Source organism: Sander vitreus, chromosome 4 (assembly GCF_031162955.1).
Source record: "Sander vitreus isolate 19-12246 chromosome 4, sanVit1, whole genome shotgun sequence".
NCBI lineage: Eukaryota > Metazoa > Chordata > Actinopteri > Perciformes > Percidae > Sander > Sander vitreus.
Window position 1 is genome coordinate 15358201 of NC_135858.1, and position 25128 is coordinate 15383328.

At 38.2% G+C, this 25128-nt stretch overlaps 1 protein-coding gene across 1 annotated transcript in view; it reads left to right on the top strand.

Annotated features, from left to right (window-relative positions):
- Nucleotides 1-565: 565 nt before the first annotated feature.
- Nucleotides 566-25128, top strand: part of LOC144516914 (voltage-dependent calcium channel subunit alpha-2/delta-2-like) — a 31874-nt gene continuing 7311 nt past the window's right edge. Inside the window, exons 1-34 of the mRNA XM_078248609.1 lie at nucleotides 566-643; nucleotides 5254-5370; nucleotides 6504-6563; nucleotides 9651-9701; nucleotides 9893-10025; nucleotides 10157-10288; nucleotides 10431-10488; nucleotides 10590-10640; nucleotides 12800-12899; nucleotides 13034-13195; nucleotides 13331-13441; nucleotides 13567-13645; nucleotides 16796-16845; nucleotides 17031-17120; nucleotides 17248-17313; nucleotides 17958-18035; nucleotides 18152-18226; nucleotides 18433-18504; nucleotides 18725-18796; nucleotides 20374-20435; nucleotides 20592-20668; nucleotides 20775-20835; nucleotides 20922-21019; nucleotides 21114-21204; nucleotides 21350-21412; nucleotides 21511-21614; nucleotides 22004-22102; nucleotides 22245-22336; nucleotides 22438-22485; nucleotides 23431-23502; nucleotides 23961-24113; nucleotides 24215-24267; nucleotides 24465-24520; nucleotides 24947-25070. Of these exons, the coding sequence (XP_078104735.1) occupies nucleotides 566-643; nucleotides 5254-5370; nucleotides 6504-6563; nucleotides 9651-9701; nucleotides 9893-10025; nucleotides 10157-10288; nucleotides 10431-10488; nucleotides 10590-10640; nucleotides 12800-12899; nucleotides 13034-13195; nucleotides 13331-13441; nucleotides 13567-13645; nucleotides 16796-16845; nucleotides 17031-17120; nucleotides 17248-17313; nucleotides 17958-18035; nucleotides 18152-18226; nucleotides 18433-18504; nucleotides 18725-18796; nucleotides 20374-20435; nucleotides 20592-20668; nucleotides 20775-20835; nucleotides 20922-21019; nucleotides 21114-21204; nucleotides 21350-21412; nucleotides 21511-21614; nucleotides 22004-22102; nucleotides 22245-22336; nucleotides 22438-22485; nucleotides 23431-23502; nucleotides 23961-24113; nucleotides 24215-24267; nucleotides 24465-24520; nucleotides 24947-25070 (2888 nt within the window). The remainder of the gene's footprint in view (nucleotides 644-5253; nucleotides 5371-6503; nucleotides 6564-9650; nucleotides 9702-9892; nucleotides 10026-10156; nucleotides 10289-10430; nucleotides 10489-10589; nucleotides 10641-12799; nucleotides 12900-13033; nucleotides 13196-13330; nucleotides 13442-13566; nucleotides 13646-16795; nucleotides 16846-17030; nucleotides 17121-17247; nucleotides 17314-17957; nucleotides 18036-18151; nucleotides 18227-18432; nucleotides 18505-18724; nucleotides 18797-20373; nucleotides 20436-20591; nucleotides 20669-20774; nucleotides 20836-20921; nucleotides 21020-21113; nucleotides 21205-21349; nucleotides 21413-21510; nucleotides 21615-22003; nucleotides 22103-22244; nucleotides 22337-22437; nucleotides 22486-23430; nucleotides 23503-23960; nucleotides 24114-24214; nucleotides 24268-24464; nucleotides 24521-24946; nucleotides 25071-25128) is intronic.

The window sequence follows — 25128 nt, forward strand, 5'->3', positions numbered from 1 at the left end:
TTAGTTAATTGGTGTAATCAGTGGGTTTTTTTTTCTTGAAAAGATATTTTATCAAAGAGTTGCACAAATCTGAGTTGCTTTCCCAAGGTGTGAAATTCTCAGGCATGGACCTGGTGCCTTATTATTGTGTTGGATGCAGGGTGGAGCCACCTTTTTTTATTCATTTAGTACATCTTGAAACAATATTTAGTAGGGATATTAATGTGTTTTTGTTAAATGATGCTTTTTTTTGTTGCAACGTCAGTGCTTACCTCTGTGAGACACACACACACACACACACACAAGGTAGTAATGAAATTACTGCAATTACACTGTAGTGAAATTTAAAGCAGAATTGCAATTTTTGCAAGGCCAACACTGACAATTAACTTGACTTGTAATCAAAGAAATCTACATAAAATCTGTTAGTCTTTGTACCAAAGAATTTCCGCTCATATTCATGCTGCTTACCTCTGTGAGACGCGCGCACACACACACACACACACACACACACACACACACACACAATATCTGTTTAATTAGTTTGTGTTGTGACAGTCGGCCTGTGTTGTTTATCCACAGGATAATGCACTGGGCCAGGCGTATCGAGCAGGAGATTGACAGAGTCTTTCAGCACATCACTGGAGCTCAGCAGTTGAAAGGGGTGAGTGTGTAGCCTTCTTTTTATAGTACACAGGTCTATCTCATCACAGTGCTGCATAAACAAACAAGAAATGCACCAAGCAGGCAAAGTGGTTTTAAATCCATTAAGTTTAGGAGCTATAGCTAAATACTGTAGGTGAATAAAACAAGGAAACAATTACAGTCTGCCTTTCAGAAACCACTTTGGTTCTTTCATGATTCCCTGCAGATATATGAGCAGCCAAAAACACAATGTTTTTCTTTTCCATAAAACTCTAATAGCTTTTATATTCATCAGTTTCCTAAATGTAATGTAAGTTTTTTTAGAGGTCTTAGCTGAATTGTGCATTGCTTGCAATAATTATCAATCTTGCCCACATTGCACGATTCCTACAAATCCAAAGAGATGCCTGAATACACACCTACACTGGTTAGATATAGAATTTCTAGTGTAATGTTTCATGAAGTCATGAGCTTAAAAACACCTACATTCATGCATACTAATTATAAGCTTTCATAAATCACACTTACTTTAATGGTTTTATTACTTTGTATAAATGCACTATAGAGATATCTTTCATCAAACTCTCACACTCTAAATGGTTTTGGAATTGTTGTGTAGAAAATAAATTAGAGCTGAAACAATTTGTTGATTAGTAGATAAGTCGATCGACAGAAAATAAACCAGGAACTATTTTGATAATCAATTAATCGTTTAAAGCTATAGAGCGTAGTTTGTGTCTCCCCCATGAGAAATTCGAAGTAATGACAACAATTCTGTCGGTGCATCCACATGATACAAGCCTTCTGTGATCGCGTTTCACCCCCACCCCTCCAGTTGCTAGTAACCAAGGAGGACACAGAGGATTAAAAAACATGACTTTATTCAAGTTTCTGCGAGCGAAAGTCGCCGGTAGACACCAATTTTTAAACATAGCCATGCTGAGAAATACAGAGAGAGTTTTGTGGAGCCCTATAGTCTTAATTAGCTTTGTATCAACTCATTTGGCAATGGCTTGAATGTAATGGATGTTCATTATTATAAAAACGTTACGCACTAAAGCTTTTAAGTAGGCCTGCCTTGTTGCACGATCCAAATTCTCTTCAAAACTTGCCATTTTCAGCATGTAGCTTGCTAGTTCAAAGTTTGTTGTTGATTCCCATAGCGAAGGGATTTTGAGAACAGCAACGCACAGAGAGCGGAAGGTGACATTCAGCGTGTGAACCACGTGCCAGATGTTAGGCTTTATCTTGGAATTATACTTCTGTTGATCCAGACTAATAATTATCTAATGCACTGACTATTGCACTACATAAATGTAAATGTACGTAAATGTCCAATGTCCTATTTTCCTGATTTCTCACAGTGATCTGGTTTCTTGCTTGCATGTAAACATAGTCATGTTGGTAATCCATTGCATACTCAAATTAATTTAAATATCACCATTTACTGTCGTGTCCAATAAGTTATCAAGGTTATTTCACATCCTTGCTGTAACAGGTGGCTGGGAAGTTGTCCCTGAGAAAGTGAATGCCAAAAAACAGGACCAAAGATCATCTGTAGGGGGCAAGAGAGACTGCTTGGTGAAGATGTGTGGGGGCGTTCCCTCAGCAGAGAGCAGCGGCACGTGTCCTCTCTGTTTGTGTCACAGCAGAGCAGATGGTCAGCCTGCAGCCTGCAGTAATGCCTTGATGTGAGACTCACTTGTTCATTGAGTCCTCATTAATCCCTCCATGCTCCTGAAAAAATCTGGATCTGTTAAAGAAATCGTTCCTCTTTGCCCAGAAAGCTTAGTGCAATCTTCTCTTGTCGATGAAATGTTTGTAATTTAAATGAAACGTCATTTTCAATTCCTTAGCCAATAAAAAGACCTGATTTTTCATTTGCAGATTGATGGCCTCCCTGATACAGCTATGCTCTAAATCAGGTTTTTTTTTTACCACTTAGACTGCTTGGCTGCAATTTGGTAGAACTGTTTGTCGATGAAATCCCAAAGAACTTCAGTTTTTTATTCTGAAGAAAGCTAACATGATTATCTGGAGGTTGGGGGAAATCTGTTGTTAGTATCTGCATGCCAACATGCTGATGCTAACCTGGTATAATGTTTGCCATGTTGACCATCTTAGTTTAGCGTGTTAGCATGCTAAAATTGGATAATTAGCACTAAGGCAAAGTACAGCTGAGGATGATGGGAATGCCATTATTTTTGCAGGTATTAGGTTATAAATGATGGTACTACATGAAAAGTCAGGGAATCGCCAAATAATTTCAATTTATCTTGAGGGGAACGTGGATTTCTGTACCAAATTTTATCGCAATCCAGTCTGTTGTTGTCAATACTTTTCACTCAGAACTACAAATGTCAGCCACATGGTGGCGTTGGAGGAAAAGTCAGGGGTTCACTGAAGACAGTAGGCTCTGTCCTCTGGTAACCATAAATGTCTGTATAAAACTTCATGGCAACCCATCCAGTAGATGTTGAGATATTTCACTGGATAATACCATAGACTTTCTTTACAGTCTACGGATAATACACATTTTGACCTGCTGGTGGGGCCAGATAAAAAAATCAGGAGATCACTGAAGTTTGTAGGATCATGAGACAGACTAACCAACAGCCTTCTAGCTGGTTTGCTAAAGGTTTTATCTACGTCATCAGTAGTACGGCTTGATTCTGAATATGTTCTACATGTGTCCTAGTTCTTCCCAGACAGCTTCCAGTTCACAGAAACGCCCTGTTCATTACATGAATGCATGTTCCCATCTGTGTGGCTTGGGCCAATAAAGCATCTGGTTTGAGGGAAGTCTTGAAGTTCATTTGGTGAAGTGCATTTATAAGGAGAGGGCTGATATACAGCAGGTTTGCCAAATATATTCATTCAGATCACTGTTTGTCTTCTTCCTGACATCTTTCCTCATGAGGTAGAGAGTACTACTGATGGTCTAAAACCAGACAGTGAAGCTTATAGCAAGATACTGTAGGTATCTTGTCCCCTGCATATCTGATGATGATGATGATGATGAGCCTCTTGAACTACTAGTCACCATGGTTTCTGTGTGTGATAATATACAGCTAAAGACACTATTTGTGCAGTTAGATATTGCAGGAAAAACCAAGCATGTAATAAAAGGTGTTATTTGTTGCTGAATGTGGGCAGCTGCCAACTAAAGCTATGAAAGTTCCCCTTTGTGCTCCTGTTGGTTAATAGATGTGTTCTGAGCATGTGCAAACAGGCAGTATGTCATGCCAAAAGTTGCGGAACTTTCCCTTCACCAAACTTTCTCTAACAAAGTAGAAATTAGTTTGAAACAAAATAGATACTCAGATATTTGCTCACGCAGCTCAGTGTCATTCCCAGATGTCTGCTGATGACCCATAAAGTTCTCTGGCGTAAGAACTCAAAAGGAATACTTTGCAAGGATGTTGAAAGGCCACATTTCAAAAGATAACTTTGATGTGTTTCCATGTGTGGTCTAATTTAACTTCAGTTCGTCTGGAGAAGAGCATAAAGAGCAGAATCTGGGTGAATCTGTAAACTTTACTCCCAAGTCAGAATGTAATGAAGAGAGCAAACCGTCATTTACATTACATACATTAAAATAGATTTTTGTAGTATTATGGTTTAAATAGACTATAAGCGTCGCAGCAATATTTGTCATCTTTGAGGTGAGATGAGAGATGAGAAAATAAAATAAACCTCAATCTTCAACTTCACTGGAAAACATTGTTACTAGAGGAAACAATGCTGAATGTCTCACTATCAACTGGCTAGCTCTGCAGGCTTTTTAATGTGGTTCAAACCATCATAATTATCCTGTAAATAAATCTCACAAAATGTATTGGACAAAGTCACACTTTGTCTCTGCATTGTTATTTTTGTCGTTAACAGCTTTAAGTGAGTGCATTTTTTTCACACCAAGTTAAATAACATGTAGCAGTCACACAAAATATGTTGTTTTTTCAATGAGTTTTTTTTTCATTCCAAAATGCTCCATGCCCTGCTTTCAAGAGCAATTGCATTCATTGTTCTGTCAATAACCATCCTGTTCTTGTATGTAAAAGAATATTATTAGTAGATTTTTTTTCATGGCTAAGAGAATAAATGCCACATGGTGTCTGTGTATTTTTTTGGTATATAATTCCAGTAATGTGATTCTTCAGTGAAAACTTAGTTCAAAGACAACAGACATTGTGTGTGAATAGATTACATAAAAATAATCCATATTTAGATTTGGATTGAACACACAAACACAACAAGTGCTTGTTCCCCTGTGTCCAGTATTTGAATATACAATTTGAATATGAAAAGGATTTGCTTTTGCAAATTCAGGAGCTTTGAATTATTATTATTATTATTATTATTATTATTATTATTATTGTTATTGTTATTATCAGATTAGATTAAGATTATTTTAAAATAACACCGCACTGATACTGCCCATAACAATCAACTGCACTAATTTGTAACACAGATTTATGTTAAGTCAGCTTGGACAATTTGTCAAAGGTTACATATAGTCAATAGCAGGACATTAGGTCAGCAGAAAACAAACCTAATAGAATGACTGTTTTTGTTATTGCTCTTAAGTTTTTCCCTTTTTCCTTAATTAATTTCATTAAAAATGTACAGATATACAATGAAGAAAGACGACGGTTTAGTCTGGTGAAGAATCAGCCTCGGAAGATTGTGGAGAAGGCGGCCTCAGATATAGAGAAACTCCTGGCTAAGAAGCGCAAAGCACTTGATGTAAGTACATGTTTCTGACAAATAAGAAACACTGTTGATACAACTGACTGTTGCTATTGTATCTGCTAATTATTTCTTATGTTTTTAACTGTAAATAATTTTCTTTTCTGCTAATTTAGTTTTTTAAGTTTATATTTAACATGCCATGCCCCTTGACTGAGATTTGTCCAAGTTAGAATCTATGGCCCCGCCCATGGCTCTGCAACATCAGTAACCCTAAAGGCCGTTTTATGGTTGTGCGTAGAATCAACGGCGTACCCCCACAGACCCCTCTGCATCTACGACGGACCCTACGGCGTAGCCTGACATGCACCTCTCGAAAAATGTAACTACACGTCGCTTGGCCGTGGCTTGGTAGCGTTGCATTTCCCCCGACTCATTTCCTGGTTCTCCTTCTCCATAAACAACATGAAATCAAGGAGAGGGTTAACTTTTCCTGCTAAAGATTTCCCACCTTGGTCAGAAAACACAGGGGAGACACTTTGTTTCTCTCACTATGACTCTAGAGTCGCTACTCGCTCCAAAGCTAATCGCCGTCACTCTCTCACTTCTCCCTCGCTCTATCACCCACTCCCCACACACACACACACACACAAGCGCACAAGTATAAACATCAGGCCACTTACGTAGGCTACGGCGAAAACTCTGCGTGGAGCCTCCGCAAAACTGTAAAACAGGCTTAACTGTGTATTGATAAAACCATGGCACTGTCCGTGGTGCTGAAGTAGCAAACAGATTTGTATTTGTGACATTTTCTCTGAGCCCCTCCCTTCTGTCAGTTTGGTCTTGGATCTATAATATTCTTTAACCTATAAAGCTATAGAGCTAATTGTATTCGCGGGTGAACGACCCTGTTAAAAATGAACAAATCACCTACTGGCTATAGGGTTTGCAAATTTAGAAAAAAAAAACATTGATAGAAAAGTATTTGATTGACAGCATCCCTGATATTGTCTGAACAGCTCACCTGTAGCACAAAGTGTAGGGCTACCTTATTTGCAGAAGCCAATAAACCCGGTTCTGTCTCACTCTCAGCACCATGTTTCACAGTGATCCTCTTTCTTTGATTAGATAAATCAGATTTGTCATCGTTGCTCCTCTAATGTGAGTGTTTCTCTGTTTTCAACATGTAGAGGTTAGCCAGTGAAGCAGAGCGGCTCCAGCGAGAGCATCAATGGCGGGATGGAATCAAGGTAAACTCTTAAATAACATATTTGTCGTTAAAATAATGCATTTGTAAATTTGGATCTGAGTGGCAGTTTATATTACATGTACTATAGTCAGCATTATTGAGAGCCTTTGATACACAGCACAATACTGTACCTGATCAGTATTATTGACACCCCTTGATAATGCTTTTCCTCATGTATGCAAACCCCAAAACCTCCATATTCCATATTTGTATCATCATTTCCTCACATAGTGGAAATGTTACGCAGTCAAATTTAACCAATGATGTTAATTCAAACCAGATGGGTCTGATGTCTCTGACTTGAAAAAGACAGAACATTTACACCAGTCAGCTGAGCAGATCCCTGAGCGCTCAGCTGGATGAAACAGATGACTGAGTGCACTCAGCCGTGTGGTTCTGTTGAGCCCTACACACATTGGCATTCCACTTTTCCACTCGGTCTGCTTCATTTGGCCAACATAATGAGATGGGGTTAACCCCATCCTCTCACATGGCCTCTCACATCCTTCTCTGAGGCGCTGAATCCTTCTGTCATTTTAAAAGACAATTGGTTTTGCATATTTTAGCTCATTTCTTAAAAATCTTGAGACTTTTTAACACTGTCAATCATTTTCCAAAGCACACCATCAGCTTTATGATTGATTTCCTACGTGGCCAAGATAGCTCAGTCGGTAGAGCGGGTGCACATATACAGAGGTTTATGCCTCGACGCAGAAGGTCCGTGGTTTGAGTCCGAACTGGGACGCTTTTCTGCATGTCTTCCCCCTCTCTCTTAGCCTGGTCCTACCAGACTCTCGTACATTTCATTTGTACAGAGAGTCTGGCCTCTCTCTATTGACAAGTGTTAACTTCCTTGAAGGCAGGTACTCTGTTGAAGTTTAAAACTATTGGATCTGCCCAGAGCCACTCTGGATCTGCCATAACCAATCGCTAACGTTTGGTCGTGACGTATGTCATGTGCAACAAAAGGGGAGACCGACAACAACTATCGTCTTATATTTAGTGTCCAGTAGCTACGGTATATAAATCAACCTAAAATCTTTTTTAAATGTTTTTATGGCTGAAGAAGATTGATACCATTCTCATGCCTGTCTGCGAAATATGAAGCTACAGCAGCCGGTTAGCTTAGCATCAGGACTGGAAACAGCTAGCCTGGCTCTGTTCATAGCACCTCTAAAAGCTCACTTAACATGTTATACCTCTGAAAAGTCACTGCACATGACCAAGAAATAGTCCCGCATGTAACCCACCATAAAACCATTGTTGTTTTGTTTCCTTTGGACGGAGCCAGGCTAGCTGCTGTCAGTCCTTATTCTAAGCTTAGCTAACCATTTTTATGGCTGGAGCTGTATTGATCTTCTCATCTACCTTTCAGCTGTTATATTTCAGAGTAAAGGTACATTATGATGACAGAAAAGCTGATTCCAAAAGGGATCTAAGAAATATTATAAGTTATTTCCCTGCAATTCTTATCTCAGAACACACAAACCTTTAGTTGTTTTACAAAAAAAAAACAGTGATGTTGGTCAGTAGATTACACTTTCATTTTGTTATTTTGTACAGGAAGAAGACTGTAAAGTGCTTCCAAGTTAATGCAGTTAGCTTAAATAAATGAGTTTAAAAAAACTGCATACACTCACAAACCTTTTTCTGCTTGTTTCTTTAAGTCAGACAATGATCCTAATCAAGAATAGTTAGCTCAACTGTCAATTATGTTTTAATTACAACTCAGTGGGGAACGGACAGGAGTCAGTGGTTTGGCACTGCAGTAAGAGCCAGTGTCCCCGTTTCTTTTCATTATGTCAAGAGTCATTTGGATTTGAGCATTGTGAGATTGCCAAAGATTCCTGCCCCTAAATTGTTCTTATAGAATAAATCAATAAATTTGTATCAACAGGTGAAACATTTTCCAGAGGATTAAAACACTGCTAACAGGGTCAGGTCTAAAGAAGCAGAGCTCTCAGGAGAAGTTAACATGGAGGATGAGCAAATGTCACTTCTCTGGACTGACTGATAAAAACACAGGCTGATAATGGCTAGATGTTTTAAGCGCTGTACTCCTCTGAGGATGGGAGATTTGTATTACTAACAGCAAGAAGACAAACAGCTGACGGCGAGAGACTTGTCATATTTAGTTGAAATGTAATATAGGCTAAGGCACTCTTTGGAGATAAGATTTGGTAATCAGAACAGGCCAAAAATAGGAGCATGTCAGTAGATGTCATGCTTATTCTGAAGTATGTTAGGTCTCTTCAGAAGCTAAGACTAACAGATGGCAATGTCCTATCCAAGCCTTACAGCCTTTCTCTGATTTATAGCATTGTAAACCAAACATTTTTAAATAAGGAACTTATTTTGTGGTAACTTTTGATGGACATTTGTCATGAGTGTTGCCATTTTACAGATGGAACGATTCAGTAATTCCTCAAAATTGACCATGTTAGTCCCATCATTTATGTGAGGTTTACGCAAGAACTGTCAATGAGCGATGATGCATGGTTGTAACTCCTATTTGAGTGTTGCTATGGTCATCCAAGCAATTTCATTATCATTATTATAAATAGTAGCCTACTGTATGTTACTTATAGGTTATGATGCTGTTGTAAGCTCATAGTCTCAGTTTTTTTTTTTTAAGTCACAGATTTCACTGATTAGTTGTGTAACTATTCTGTAATGAACTATCACATTTGACACCTTTTTATAATTCGAATAAAATGCATTTTGTAACCGGACTTTTCAAGGCAAAATCTCACTTCTACATTCCTTAAGTCCATCATAGAATTTGACTGCAACTATTTAAATTACATTTTTTTGTTTAGTCTTTGTAAATAGCCCGGCTTATCCTAAAAGAAGATGTGCATTACATGCATGAGAGAAAGGCAGATACATTAAAGTACAAGTACAACAATGCAGTTTTGTGCTGCTGATTCATCAAAACAATCTTTATTTGCAACCCTAATTAAGTAGCCTCCATGTGTCTGGAGGTTGACTTGACCTGTACGAACAAACTGTATGACTACTAGTCCTCATGTTGTTTCATGGTTGCCAACATTGCAGCCTCCTCATATCTGCGTCTGTTTTCTCATAGGAGCTCGACATGGCTTATTATGACTCCAAGGCTGAGCTGGATTATGTGAGTATGGGACAAATTAACAGATTTGTCTGCTTTGGTTATATTTACTGAGGCCATTTGACAGAAGGACAATGATTCGATGTGTCTGATGTAAATAAATAAACTTAAAAAAATTGGCAAAATGCAATTAGATAGTTGAATGAATGAAAAGATGAAGGTTAATGTGACATGCGTGCTTTCTGATGTTCTCAAAGTACTCCATGGATGGAGAAGGCGAGGTGGAAAATCCTTCACACATCAAGCTGGAGTTTGTTTATGATCCAAACTTCAAAAACAATGTCAACTACTCCTACACAGCTGTTCAGATTCCCACAGATATTTATAAAGGAGGCAAGTGAAGTTCTGATTATATTATGTATTACTCAGCAGCATGGAAATATGTCATATGCTTGTGATTTAATTTGATTTATTTTACATATTTTAAGGAGCAGATCTAAGATGTTTAACTCTTTTCCCATCAGCTCCAGTCATTCTGAATGAGTTGAACTGGACGCAGGCGCTGGAGAAAGTGTTCATGGAGAACAGTCAGGAGGATCCGTCACTGCTGTGGCAGGCGTTTGGGAGTGCGACGGGTGTCACTCGCTACTACCCAGGTAGCTTTTAACAACCATCCCTGTGCTTCCTAACCTGATGATGTTGAATATGAAGGGTGAAGGGACATTTTAAATGGATTGAACAAGGGCTAATTCATATTTATATAAACAGTATGAGGGAAACATATTTTCATTTTTTCAGCTTCACCTTGGAAAGCCCCCGATAAAATCGACTTGTATGACGTCAGGAGGAGACCCTGGTACAGTATGCTGCCTAAAACATCTTTACATGCCAGACTAACACAGGTGCAGTAGATTTACAGGCTTGACGTAGTGCATTCTCTCTTTCTCTTTGTCACAGGTACATCCAGGGAGCCTCGTCCCCCAAAGATATGGTCATTCTTGTTGATGTGTAAGTAATTAATAACGTTTAAAAAAGTTTCTTTGGTTTAGTAATTGGCTTACATGCGAATGTAGCATACTGTAGGTATACTAGCAAAAAGTACATGTGTGTTGCTTCTACTATTGCTCATGTACCTATGAATTAAAAAACAACAACTGTCCCTTACTTAGCAGTTTTAAATAATTAACTGGTGTTGAAATCCATCCATAAAGTGTTCCTCAGCCTTCCTTGCACTTCTTTCTCACTCACAATTGAAGTGAAGAGACCATCTGAAGTGTTATTTCACATAAGTGAGCAGCTTCTTGGTGCTTCTGGTCCTATAGGCCAGCAACATTAGAGAAAGAAGCCAGACTGAAGTTGAATTATAGTGGAAAAACAGTGCACCTGGCACTGACTCTGCACTAAAAGCAGCTGAGAGTGCAGAATATATTGCTTATCATGTGTAACAGCCTAAAGGTCAGGTTGGAGATGATTCAGACTCAAGAACAAAATCTAAATGGTTTGTACAAGATGTTGTTTTGTAGTCTATAAGTGGAGAAACGGAAAAACAAAACAATTTGATGAGACATGAGCTTTACTATTTAAGGGAATAGTACAACATTTTGGGAAACATGCTAGGAACAGGGGGAAGCAGCTAGCCTGCAGAGTCTCCAGGAAGTCACTGCTCCCAGCTAAGAAAAAGTCTGGCACATAACCCCCCGTAAAACAGCAACAAGTTGTTGTTTTTACAGTTCAGTTTTTGTACAGATTAAACTATTGTTTTAAGCTCAGACCAAGTTTTGCTTCCGGTTTCTATGGTAGATCAGGTAGTAAAGTGTGTTTTCCTCTTTGTAGTCCAACTCATAGTTGAGTACAGCAGCCTGTTGTCACTGTACTGTCTCCATGGTTACTATGCATTGTGGCGGTAATGGGTCGTTCCTTGGAACTCTTTGCAAGGTTAATCCTATTATTGAGTTGAATGAAAAATACTTCATGAACTTCTTCTACTTCAAGACCTTTCATCAACATGGTTCATCACATGTACATCAATGTAGTCACTGAGGCAGCCATTTTCTGTGAACATTTTCTAAACCCATGTGTTGTTTTTTTATTATTAGAATTGTATTGCATTATTTTTCACCCATAGTAAAGAAATACTTCTGAATAAACTGCGTATAGGCCAAAAACCTAAAAAAATCATTTGTTCTACATTTAGTCATAGAGACAGTATTTAGGGACATCAGGGTATATTTACTAAATAGTGTTTGTCCATATTTTCACTGGGGTTGTATTAAGTTTTTTTTTTTCGTGCTAAGCAGTGCTACAAATTGTGTTTAGGAAAAAGTTAGTGTGTTCCTCTGTGGACTGCAAGACACGGGAGAAGGAAAGACAAACAGATAGCCACTGAAAAGGATTTTTGGTAACACTTTACTTGAAGGTATCTACATAAGAGTGACATGACACTGTCATGAACACATGACACAGTCATGACACATGAACCCTAACCCTAACCATAACATGTCATGACAAAAACCAAATGACACTTACTAAAAGAAGCGTTATGTCATAAATGTTTATGACTTGTCTATAATGTTTATGACACGTTCATCACAGTGTCATGTCACTCTTATGTATATACCTTCAAGTAAAGTGTAATCGTATTTTTTAATGCTGATTAATCACTGCAGCAGGGGAAATCATGACAGTGATTGAAAATCTGAAGGAAGCATGTGTAAAGTTCTCAGCACTACTGAAGACTTTGGTCGGGCATTTAGAGGGAGAGAGAGGTGCATTGTAATTGAAGCAGGTAATTATAAAGTACTTATTAAAATAGACACGTCAGATTTTAAAAAATCTATTTTAGCAACCACATCAAAGGACTTTAAAAGTTCACCAAAAGATATTTTACATTCATTCTTTGTTTTCCCGTAATAATTAGATTATTTTTTACAATTCAACCACTGATCTTTTTGTTGAGCTAATATTTAGTAGCACTTTATTCATATCAACTGCAGCTGGGATCATATCCTGTGCTTCTTCAGTGTGAGCAAATACTCTGCTAAACTAAAAAAACAAGCTGCATAATTTTGCAGATTAATGGAAAATGATTTTTTGACTTGTGTGTGTGCCTTTATCCCTGTGTATGTATTTGAGCATGTGGTTGGGATGATACTTGTGTGTTCCTTTAGGAGCGGCAGTGTCAGTGGACTCACCCTGAAACTCATCAAAGCGTCAGTGATGGAAATGCTGGACACCTTGTCTGATGATGACTATGTCAACGTGGCCAGGGTTAGTTTCTGCTACACTCTCTGACTCTTCATCACTGATACTCTATCATTTCCCATCCCTCTAGCTTTGTTTACTTGTTTCCTTCACTTCAGTCTTTACATATTAAGCCCAAACCGTCTGCTGCTGTGTTTCAGTTTAACGAAAAGGCAGAGGCCGTGGTTCCCTGTTTCAAACATCTCGTCCAGGCTAATGTGCGCAACAAAAAGATCTTCAAGGACGCAGTGCAGCAGATGCAGGCTAAAGGCACCACTGACTACAAGTCTGGATTTCATTTTGCCTTCAACCAGCTGTTAAATGTATGTCACATATTTATTTACATCAATTTGGGATTATGTCAATACTAAATCCTCCACTCACTCATTATTATTTTACTGTATTGACCAACCCTACTGTTTACTCTCATTCATCCCCCTTTTAAATGTATTTTTTAGAAGACAAATGTTCCTCGGGCCAACTGCAATAAAATAATCATGCTGTTCACTGATGGAGGAGAGGACAGAGCTCAGGATGTTTTCATGCAGTACAACTGGCCCAACAAAACGGTTTGTTTATTCTGATCATCTCTTATGAGCTGACACCTTTCAGTTACATCCAGCATTTTTGCACTGTGGTATTTGGTCATCCTCTGAAAACTTGCGTTTCATTTTCTCCATTTGTTCCTCCTCAGGTTCGAGTTTTCACCTTTTCTGTGGGTCAACACAACTATGATGTCACACCTTTACAATGGATTGCATGCACCAATAAAGGTGAGCTGAAGTTTTAGTTGGATTCACTCATTTCATTTTATTCCCCATATCACATACTGTAGATCAGTGGTTCCCAGCTTTTTTTTGTCCTGACAGCCCTTCATTGGTACCACCCGTCATGTTTCAAATATGTTCTTATTAATGGATTATAATCTGGATGTTATTTAAAACTAATAATTATATAAAACTGGATGTTGTTGTGGACTCTATTTTTTCATACAATTTAATTGTCAATGTTTAGGTTGCTTTGGTCAAGTTTGCATTCGTATTTGTTCCACTTGGAGTGGAAGAGGTTGGATGTTTTAACAATTGTTTTATTACTTAACAGTTTTAACAGTTAATTCGTTACTTTTAGCTAACTTTTTCAACTTCTCTGTTTGCTAACTAGTTTTCACACACTGAGGTTAATGGGCATCTTACTGGTTATTGAATTTATTAAATACCAGCATAAAACCAATTTGTAATACTATATGGCTGTTTATTTTTCTCAGTGAAATATGTGGATATATGTTTTAATCATATTGCAATTGCTGGTTTTTATTGAGTTTGGTTAATTAGTTGAGTTTTCCACATACCCCCTTGCAACTGCAGAAGTACCTCCTGTGGTCCAAGGACCCCCCTGGTTGAGAATCACTGCAGTAGAGCAAGGGAATTACACAATACAAAGAATTGCCCCATATTATAAAAATAATTCTATAACGATACTATAGGTTTTCAGAAGTTAAGACTACAGTCTGTAGTTCACTAGCAGTACCACACTATAAGAATAATCAAAAGGTAGGACCGGATCACAAGTGGACAGCTCCAAGTACAGTACAGGTGAAAACTCTTTCAGGATGCATTGAGATCAGATTGCAAAAAACACATTTGAAAGGTGGTTTAGTCTGCATGTGTCCACATTCCAGTAGTGAACCGAGTGGTCAGTGCAGCTGCTGTGAAACTGTTTCAATTCCTATAAATTCTTCACAAAAAACAAAATAACCCCGTTATTTTGGTAGTTAAATGCATTTATTATGAAGCAGAAAATCAGGAAATGTTGGGTCTTCATCAGCAGTAATGTAACGCGACTCCTAAGGGAACATGAAACGTAAAATAAGGCAGTTATAATATAAACTAAACTTCAGACCACAGAGATTCCGTTAGAAGCTACAAACGTACGGAGAGCTGAATGTTTAATTTCTTATACTGCGCTGTAACGTTTATTCACGTATTTTATCTCTCAGTTCTTTAATTTCTTATACTGCACTGTCAATTTTATTCTTATTCTTTTATTCTTGTCTTTTATGTTTTAATTATTTTTTTTTTTTTTTTAAATCGTTTTCTAACTGCTCTTTAATGTTCTATGTAAAGCACTTTGAATTGCCCTGTTGCTGGAATGTGCTATACAAATAAAGCTGCCTTGCCTTGCCTTGAACACACTGAGACTTTTAAAAACATCTTTTTTCTCCTGCACTGGTCCCGCCGCCCGTCAATAGACATCCATGTCGGCACCCTTTTATATACAGTCTATGGTAGGCACACAGACGGACTGTGGGCAGCGCTTTTTCATTTTTCACTTGATATATGTGAAAGTAACAACTGACATTATAAACACACACAACCAGCCTGAATGCAAACAGAAATTATGTAGGCTACGTGTTCATTTGCATATAGAGCAGGAAAGTGAGTTTCGATCATAAGGGGTCATCATAAGATCATAAGAACGCATTTGGAGACACATTCTACAGACAGGTGAAAACACATGCACCTAGAGCTGCCCACTTGTGATCAGATCACTCAGGACAGATGTTAAAACCAGGTCAGAACAGGCCCTAATTTTAGAGTCCTTACTTCTTGTCCTGTGTCTAAAACAGGATCATTGTTGTTGGACTTTGTGTAAAGCATCAACAGTAAATTGAGTATTTTTAGCTAAGCAGATACTCTTTAAATGCATTGCTTAAAAAAGCCCCACTCTATAGCATCAACAGTAAATTGAGTATTTTTAGCTACGCAGATACTCTTTAAATTCATTGCTTAAAAAAGCCCCACTCTATACTTTAAAAGAGTTGTCTACTGTATATTTATTAATCAATGCTGAGACAGAGGAACACATAAATAAATTGCTGAGCCTAATGTAAAGTGCACTTACCTTACTAATGGGGTTGCCTTTCAAATCTGTGAGCAGACCAGTGTTGGTTGTCACAAGGCTCTGTTTGCTCACGCAGAGGTCACTTTTACTCGTGCAGATCAGACACCATTGTCTTGGTCTCTAGACCGGTCTCGAGACCACTTTTTGAAGGTCTCGGTCTCGGAATGGTGACTTAACGGCACCCAGAATACTTGTGTGTACATATTAAGTCATTGGATTACATTGTAGAGCTATAAGTAAGTAAGTTATTAGTCAATAAATGGATTAGTCAGTCAACATAGAATTAATCTGCTGCTATTTTGATAACTGAGAAATTAAATACATTTTTAAACTACAAAATGACAAATGTTCGATGGAAGGCCAGGTAAAATGCAGGTCAAAACTCTTGTCAAGTCGATTGATGAGGCAAGCAAATTTTCCTTCTGAATAGCTTCAAATATTCAATTCAATACAAAACATTATTAACTTCCAGCTTATTAGTTGTTGGGCTGCTTTTCTTTGTCATATATGATTGTAAATGGAATATATTAGGGGTTTGGACTGTTAATTGGACAAAACAAGACATTTAAAGACACTACAGTAATTTCTGACATTGTTTAGCATAATTTATGTCAGATAGATAACTGAGTAATTAAGAAAATAATTAGCTGAGTAATTGATAATAAATGTAATCATTAGTTGCAGCCACATTGCAATGAAACATGATGGGAAACCAGATCTTATATTTAAGAAAAAAAAGCTTAAACAATAAATAATTTTCTTTGAAGCAGATTCTAAGAAATAAGGTTTCAAATTCGACAGGAGCTTTACTTTGGACTCTTGACTTAACTGTGCAAATAAAGATACAGTTTTAAAGCTCAGTGGTATTCCTCTCTAAGCTTCCTTTTCTGTGGGAGTTAAGTGGCTGAGTCACTGGTCAAGTAACATCTAGTAAAATCTGGAATATTTATGAGCACCACTCGTGTTTTTTTTCTCTGATAGCATTGCTCACACATGCTCTTTCTCTCTCTGTTGCTTGCCAGGTTACTATTTTGAGATCCGTTCCATCTGTGCTATAAGGATTAACACCCAGGTGGGTTTGTCTAGTCCCTATGACACAGCTGATCCCCGTTCACTGTTTTGAATTCTCCTTGTGGTGCTCACTCACTCTGTCAAAACATCTACACCCATTTGTTTGCAAACCCATTTTCCCCGTGGCCTGATGTTGTTGGTTGTTTTTAAGCTGCAGCCGGTCACATATCTCTTTTGTTTTGTCAGGAGTACCTCGACGTGCTGGGCCGCCCCATGGTTCTGGCAGGCAGCGATGCCAAACAGGTTCAGTGGACCAATGTGTATCAGGATGCTTTGGTGAGACTGCATGACCTTGTTGGCTGTACTGTCAAATATTGTAAATGCATCAACCATACTATATATAAATGCTGAATAAATATGATCATATTTATATGATTTGGGACTTTGTCTTTGGACTCTGTAGGGTCTTGGCATGGTAGTTACTGGGACTTTGCCTGTATTTAATCTCACAATGGATGGAAACTCACAGGTAACATGACTATTGGTACATGGTTATTATAAGAAAGGTTAAGTGACAGTTTATGTTTGCATGTTGCAGGTTATGGTCACTTTCTTTTTTTCAAAAGCAGAATTTAGCTGTGTTGTATAAAATCATAGAATACTAAATGACCACCTTTTAAATGAATACTTTTTAGGAGATACACTTATTTGCTTTCTTACCAAGACTTAGATTAGAAGATCGATACAGCTTTCATGTATGGTAAATATGAAGCTACTGCTGGAGAGGGTCATCTTAGCTTAGCATAACGACTTGAAACAGGGGGAAACGGATAGCCTCACTCTGTCACTAGGTAACAAAATCCACCTACCAGCTTCTCTAGCTCACCGTTTAACATTTTATATCTTTTTTTGGGTAAGCCCTTACAAAAACTGAAGTGTAAATATGACACTATCTGGTGTTATGGCGGGATATGTGTGTATCTTGACTATTTCTTGGCCAGGTGCAGTCACTTCTTGGTGCTAAGCTAACCTCCTGCTGGCTCCAGCTACATATTTACCAGATAGATATGAGGTATCAATTGTCTCATCTAACTTTTAGCAAGAAAGCGAATAAGCATATTTCCCAAAAATGTCAAACTCTTCCTTTAACCAGCTGTATGTATTTTGTCCGAGCAGAATCAGCTGATATTAGGTGTCATGGGAGTCGACGTGCATCTAGACGAGATAAAGCGACTAACACCACGGTACAATGTATGTGCACCACATTAACACCATTATTAGTCACATTTTTCTTTATTTATACTTGTGATGGAGAGTACAGACTGACACATCACTGCTATTCCTTGCTTTTATTATTTCCTAAACAGCTTGGAGCCAATGGATACATATTTGCCATTGATCCAAATGGATATCTTCTCCTTCACCCTAATCTTCAGCCAAAGGTGGGGTATATTTAGCTCACCTTTTTTTAAATTTTATTTCAGTTTTATTGCAGGTTGCAGGAATGAGAAGGCATGTTGAGAATACAGGCCCTTTGGGGTTTCAAATTCTGATTGTTTATATATACTTGAGATAATTATGATGCTGGTATACCTGTTCTACATTCGATGTTAATGTAAATGGATTTTTCTTACTCAACTCCTCTCAGCCGGTAAACCTCCCTGAGCCTGTGACGCTGGACTTCCTGGATGCAGAGGTGGAGGACAGCAATAAAGAGGAGGTGAGCACTTAGTGGAAAGTGGAACTGAAAGGTTTCTGGTTTCAAGCATTTTCTGTTTGTTGTTGTTGTTGTTGTTGTTGTTGTTGTTCAAAGTTCTTACCGGGCCAGTGAACAACTATCTGTCTCAGGACAATTTGCCTACCAGGTAACTGAAGGCCCCACGTAACATGTTTTCATTACATGTTTGTGACTGAAAAAAAAAAAACATTTCATTTTCTAGATCCGGCGACAAATGATTGATGGAAGACCAGGTGAAATGCAGGTCAAAACTCTTGTCAAGTCGATTGATGAGGCAAGTAAATTCACCTTCTGAATAGCTTCAAATATTTCTTTAGTCTGACTTTAGCCGTCATGTAGAGCACGGAAACGCACGACCACCCTTGTTTTCAGTCTGTTCGGTGGTACAGCTAAAAGGTTTTGATAAGCTGATGTTAGGTTTCTGGCTGGGTGGTAGTGGGTTAAAAGTTATTTTCAACTTTCATTATGTATTCATTTCCAAATAACTGTTTTAAAGGCCCAATTCTTATTTTATTACAATATAATTATTTTAAACATTAGTCTCACATTACCAGACCTATCTCCACAGAGCTATGGTGATACGTAGGTCTGGCTGATTAACTGTTTACACAATACAGAAACATGAGCTATTTAAATTAGCTGGATACAAGGTTAAACATAATTTGCTCTTACCAGTGTATCGCTGTGTGTACGTTGTCCACAGCAATTCCCACCAATCGGTCCCAAAACGTCCCAGTTAGATAGTAAATGCCGTAAACATTCTTAATAAATCTTTACAATCATTCACCCGAAAGAACCAAGCAGGCCTGCCTTATTGCACGATCCAAATTTTCTAAAAAACTTGCCATTTTCAGCTCGAAGTTTGTAGTTGTTTCCCAAAGCGAAGGAAGTGGCTTTATCTTGGAAATGTACTTCCGTTTATCCAGACAATTTGACCATATGCATCGAATTTGAATTCATTTCATTTTCTATTTGTAAAGTTAATCTAAAAACGTATCATCTTGTTAAAAAAAACACTTGCATATCACGAGGTCCATTCAGTAGCAGTTCTTTCTACCGATTATAGTTGAAAAAGTGTCAGAAAATGTTAATAACTTAAGGCTATTAAATTTAGTTGGTGTTAGCCTCGCAATTAAAAGAGTGATACAATTTTCCAATCCTGTGTTGAATTCAAGTGGTGATTAGGTCTTAAAGTGCTCATATTATGCTTTTTGGCTTTTTCCCTTTCCTTTATTGTGTTATATATCCTTTTTGTGCATGTAATAGGTTTACAAAGTGAAAAAGCCCAAAGTCCACGCCAAAGGGACTTACCATCTCCAACAGAAAACACTGTTCACAAACTGCTCCAAACAGCTCTATTGTAGTCCAGCCTTTACTTCTGTGACGAACGTGCGTCACTTTGTAACACGTTATAATGCTCACCTAGCTGCTAGCGTGGCACTCCCTCATGCTCTGCTTCTGATTAGCTAGTTCTTACCTAGGTGCTGCGTATGTGCGACTCCCAACAAAGATGGAACAGAAGTGAGATGCCTCACTCTGTAGCTAAAACAGAGAGCTCAACACACAGGGTGAAAAGAGGAGATGCAGCAATGTGCAGTACAACAAAAATACAGTATTTTTTGAAAATTAAACCATGTAAACCTATTCTGCTATAACCTCTAAATAAAATTATGAACCTTAAAATGAGCATAATGTGAGCACTTTAAAATCACGCTCTCTGAGGATTGTGGTCTAAGTAGTATGCTTCTGCATCCTCATATCCAAAACACCTCACAAAAACTATATTGCACACACGTTACATAAAGTAAAATGGGTAAACTTTGGGTGTTTTCAAATGTCTCCTCTACATAGCAATACATTGATGAGGTGTACAGAAGTTACACCTGGACTCCTATCAATGGCACCGATTACAGGTGAGCCGTTACAATAAAGTTATAAATTACAGATAAAAAAAATAACCAGCTGTGGCCTAATGAGGACTGCACTGCATTCACTCAACCTTCCGCTCTCTCTCTCTCTCTCTCTCTCTCTCTCTCTCTCTCTCTCTCTCTCTCTCTCTCCACCTGCAGTCTTGGTCTGGTATTACCCCCCTACAATGAATACTTCATCCAGGCAGACCTGAGTGATGTGATGCTCCAGCTCCAGTGTGAGTCCAGGGAGGCAGAGCTTTCAAGAGGCTGTGTGTATTAAGATTAAGATGTAACACAAAGAGGAGATGAAAAAAACTAACATCCCCTCTGCCTCTGTTACAGATATGCAGTCCCTGCTGCCCAGCTCCTTTGAATCCTCAGGACATGTGTTTCTGGCTCCAAGGTGACTACCCTTTCTCGTTTTCTCTTGATTTCTCAGTCTGTTAGAAAAGGGAAAGTTCTTATTAATTCTGTCCTCTGTTTCTCCAGGGAATACTGCAAACGTCTGATTCTTTCTGACAACAACACCCAGTTTTTGCAGAACTTCCTGACGCTCATGCTGGACATTTCCCCAGAATCTGATGAGTGTGAGTGTGTTAACAGCATTTAGTAGTTTGTGATATCTGCCACTGCTGCAGATACACTGATGAGATAATATACTTGTTGTTTTTTTTGTCTCAGGTGACCAAGGCCTCATCCACAACCTGATTTTGGATTCTAGGATTATCGGGCAGCTGGCCTCTCGTGTATGGAAGAACAAGGACTTGAATTCGTGAGTCAACTTGTTCTTGCTTTACACACGATTCTCACTTGCATTCACCAAAAAAAAAAAAGTTGTGCAAATAAACAGCAATCTTCTTTAATGGTAATACAGTTAAAACACATAGAGTTGGCTAAGTAAAAACTAATTGTTACAGGTACGGCTTCCTGGCTGTATTTGCATCCACTGATGGAGGTATAACACGTGTTTTTCCCAACATGTGAGTATGATTAATGCACTGACTAAAGTAGATAAATATATAGTAATTTCACAGATTTAATGATTTTTAATTTAATGATTTGTGTTGTGTTTGTACAGAGCTGCTGAGCTTTGGGATGAGGATCCTGAACCTTTCAATTCAAATTATTACAGAAGGAGCCTCGACAACAAAGGCTACATGTTCAGAGCTCCATCGAGATCCTGTGAGTAACTGTGCAAACACATCATAAAATGGCTACAATCAAGATTTTTACAATAACAATTGATCAAAAGACTGTGTGTATCTGAATGCGGTCACTCGTGATGAACCCACAGAGAATTATCACCAATCTCTGCAGTTTACTTAAGCACTGCTGGGCTTTATAGGATCTTTTAGTTCATTGTTTTAGTTTTACAGCCCACAACTTTACTGCTTTGGTTAGCTGTGATCGTTTTCATCCACAGCAGGAAGCTGTTTTCACGCAAAAAGCTCACGCTTGAACTGAGACAGGGGTCACGGTTGTGAAATGATGAATTCAGCATTCGTACGTGCGTGACATTAGACTGTAACCTCACATCAGTTTTTTTAAAATCACATTTTGTTTGTGAACAGCATTGGACGACCCTGTAGGCGCAGAAAACGGAACCGTTGGAATTCTGGTTAGTTCGGCTGTAGAGGTGAACTTAGGGGGAAAACTGCTCAAACCTTCAGGTAAGAAAAATACTTTTATGTGGCAAACTTAATGTGGTATCCTGTGTCATGTGTGGGATTCCCAGGAATGCTCTTTATCACTCAGATAGTTTAGCTATCTTCTTCCTCTCTTTGCTCTGGTCCTCTGGATGTTGTCACTCAGTGGTCGGAGTGAAGCTGGACTTGGAGGCGTGGGTGGACAAGTTTAAGATCCTGGCAAGCAATGTGTCAGACAGTCGACAGGGCTCACACAAGGTACTGCACAGTGCCACTAATTACTAATAATCACTCATTACTTAATTAGATTGCATTTACTGTAACAAACGTGACATTAATGTCTCATTTTGTTAAAACAGTGTGGACCATCCAGAAGCTGCGAGATGGACTGTGAAGTGAACACTGACGTAAGAATGTTTTGTGTTTCATTCTCACATTAACACAACCACGGGACTGTAGCAGTCCTGCTACTACAGCCAGATACTGTCTTCAGCTTCGTGACCATAATTGCATTCTTCAGAGGTTAAATGTGTTTCTTATATTCTTGTATTGGTCTGTCATTTAGAGGAAACTTTGCATACAGTTTATAGACCAGAACAGAGCTGTTGTCTCTCTTTCAGTCAGTCAACTTCATAGATAAGAGGAACGTTTCCAGTGTAATTAACCAAATTCACAGTGCTGCCGGTGTACATGATTAAGATTAAGAGGGTGTTTCAGGTTATTAATAACGATTAAATACAACTAACGAGTGTGCAAAACAGCAGCAGCAAAAGTCAAGTAAAGGTGCAATATGACAGACATGGAGTTATGTGTATTGGGGTGTAGGATATTACACTGTGAAAAATCTCCCTTTTAACAACTAATTTAGTCAGATATTGAGCCCAAAATCATATTTTCTTGAAAAAGGCAAAAGAAAAATCGGCCGTGGGGTGAGATTATTTATTAGTTTCTTATACATCTTATACTTAGTGATTTGCTTTATTCTGTTTTAATATTAAATTACAAAAAAATGTGGACCAAGTGTACATAAATTATTACTTTATATAATATAAATTGGCTTGTTTTGATAATGGAGTCTGGCATGGTTAATTTAAGACCAAATGAGAAAAAGGGTTTTTTGCAGTTTAATGTATTTTATATTGAAAAGATTCATGCACTCTGCCTGTATGAAGACATACTATATTTTTCTTGTATTGGTTTTCAGCTTTTCACCCTTGCCTGCAGGTTTTTACAGTCTGCTATCTCCCCTTATAAGATCACGTCAACCTATATCTTGAGGTTTTCGGTTTCCTGCTGCTGTTCAGTGAAAGTAGAGTTAAAAATTGCTCACAACTGTGCCATGTTGTCTGTAGGACCTCCTCTGCTATCTCATCGATGATGGTGGATTTCTGGTAATGTCCAATCAGAGAGATCACTGGAAAAAGGTTTGTCTTTGTGTGGTAATGTGCTTACTCTTTTATTGTATCTCATGCACTGTCTACTTTTCAAATAGAATATGCAGTATGTCTTATTCATTATGTTTTAAAAGTGATGCAAAATAAAGGTATACAAATCTTAATTATATTTTGTAAGCAGATGTGAATTTCTGAGGTTTTTTATCAACCTAGCAGTTGTTCATGGTGTTATTTCATATTTTGAAAATATTTTGTCATATTTTGTATTTTTGCGGATTTCAAAAATAGTTTTATTTACAGGAAGATTTAAGTATCTAACTCAACTAAGTTAATCTCAAGTTCAGTTCAGTTGTCATTGCAGGGCCAATTAAATGAAACGAAACAAAATACAAAAGAAAGAAAGAAGTGAAAACATGAATAAAGTTTATGTTTCCCTTATACAATTTCTTTTCCTCTGTGTTGCTGTCTTTCCTTTCTATCCATGACAGATCGGTCTTTTCTTTGGTGATGTGGACCCTTACCTGATGCACGCACTCTACAACAGCTCAATCTTCAATCGCCGTCAGTCTTTCCACTACCAGTCTGCATGTGAACCAGTCAGCAGCAGCCATACTGGTGCAGCACCGAGGGGCATCTTTGTGGTAAGAGACCACCTGCAGGTTTTAGATGCTGGGACATTTTATTATACATCGTTTTGATACGGTGGAAAGCTCTCATCTGTAACTAGTCTATGTTTCTACAGCCATCCATTGCTGACATCCTCAGCTTGGCCTGGTGGAGCTCCACGGTTGCATGGTGAGAATTTCAGATGACACCAAGAACATGTGCGCCCTTTAAAACAATCTTAACTGTGTACAGACTTCTGCACATGACACCGGGGGGGAGGGGTTAGCTCAATGTTACTGTTGCTGTGACATGTGTTTACTATATTTATTGATGTTGACAGATGGTATTTCATTTTTTGATCAAGTGCAATGTGAACACTTTTTCAGGTCTGTGACCCAGCAGCTACTGTATGGACTGGCCTACAACAGCTGGCTCTACCAAGGTGGATTTGTACATCTTAACACAATCTTTGTGTGCACATATGAATATTTCCTCATGGATTAATGGATTCAGGAATTTTTAAGGCTCATTATTATTTATTATATTTTTATGTTGAAAATGATAGAAATTAGATGTAAAAAAAAGTCACTGTACAAACTTCTAACAAGCAGCTCATTTGCATTCCTTATTTTTCGCCTCACACTTCTGTTACCGTATGAGCTGACCCCGTTTTGTTAACAATGAAGTGCGTTCCTGCACCAAGGCATCCGGAAACAACAACATTTAGATTAATGTGTACATAAAATCCAGATGGAAATCAATTCAAACCAGTTTGCTCCTTTTAGAACATCTTAGTCTCAGTTAAAAATCAATCAGTCCAATTGAGCTTTTAGAATAAACATTATATAAAATGTTGTTTGTGTTCTAGATGATCTCCTGGTTGAAGGTTTTGAGACGAGGGAAAGCAGCTGTATGACTATCCAAAGCCAGTTCTACTTTACAAACACCACCAACTCCTACAACGTGCTGCAGGACTGTGGAAATTGCTCACGGTGGGTTTTTCTTAAGAGCATCAGCAGTATGTGTTACTGCTCTCATACATGCACTCTA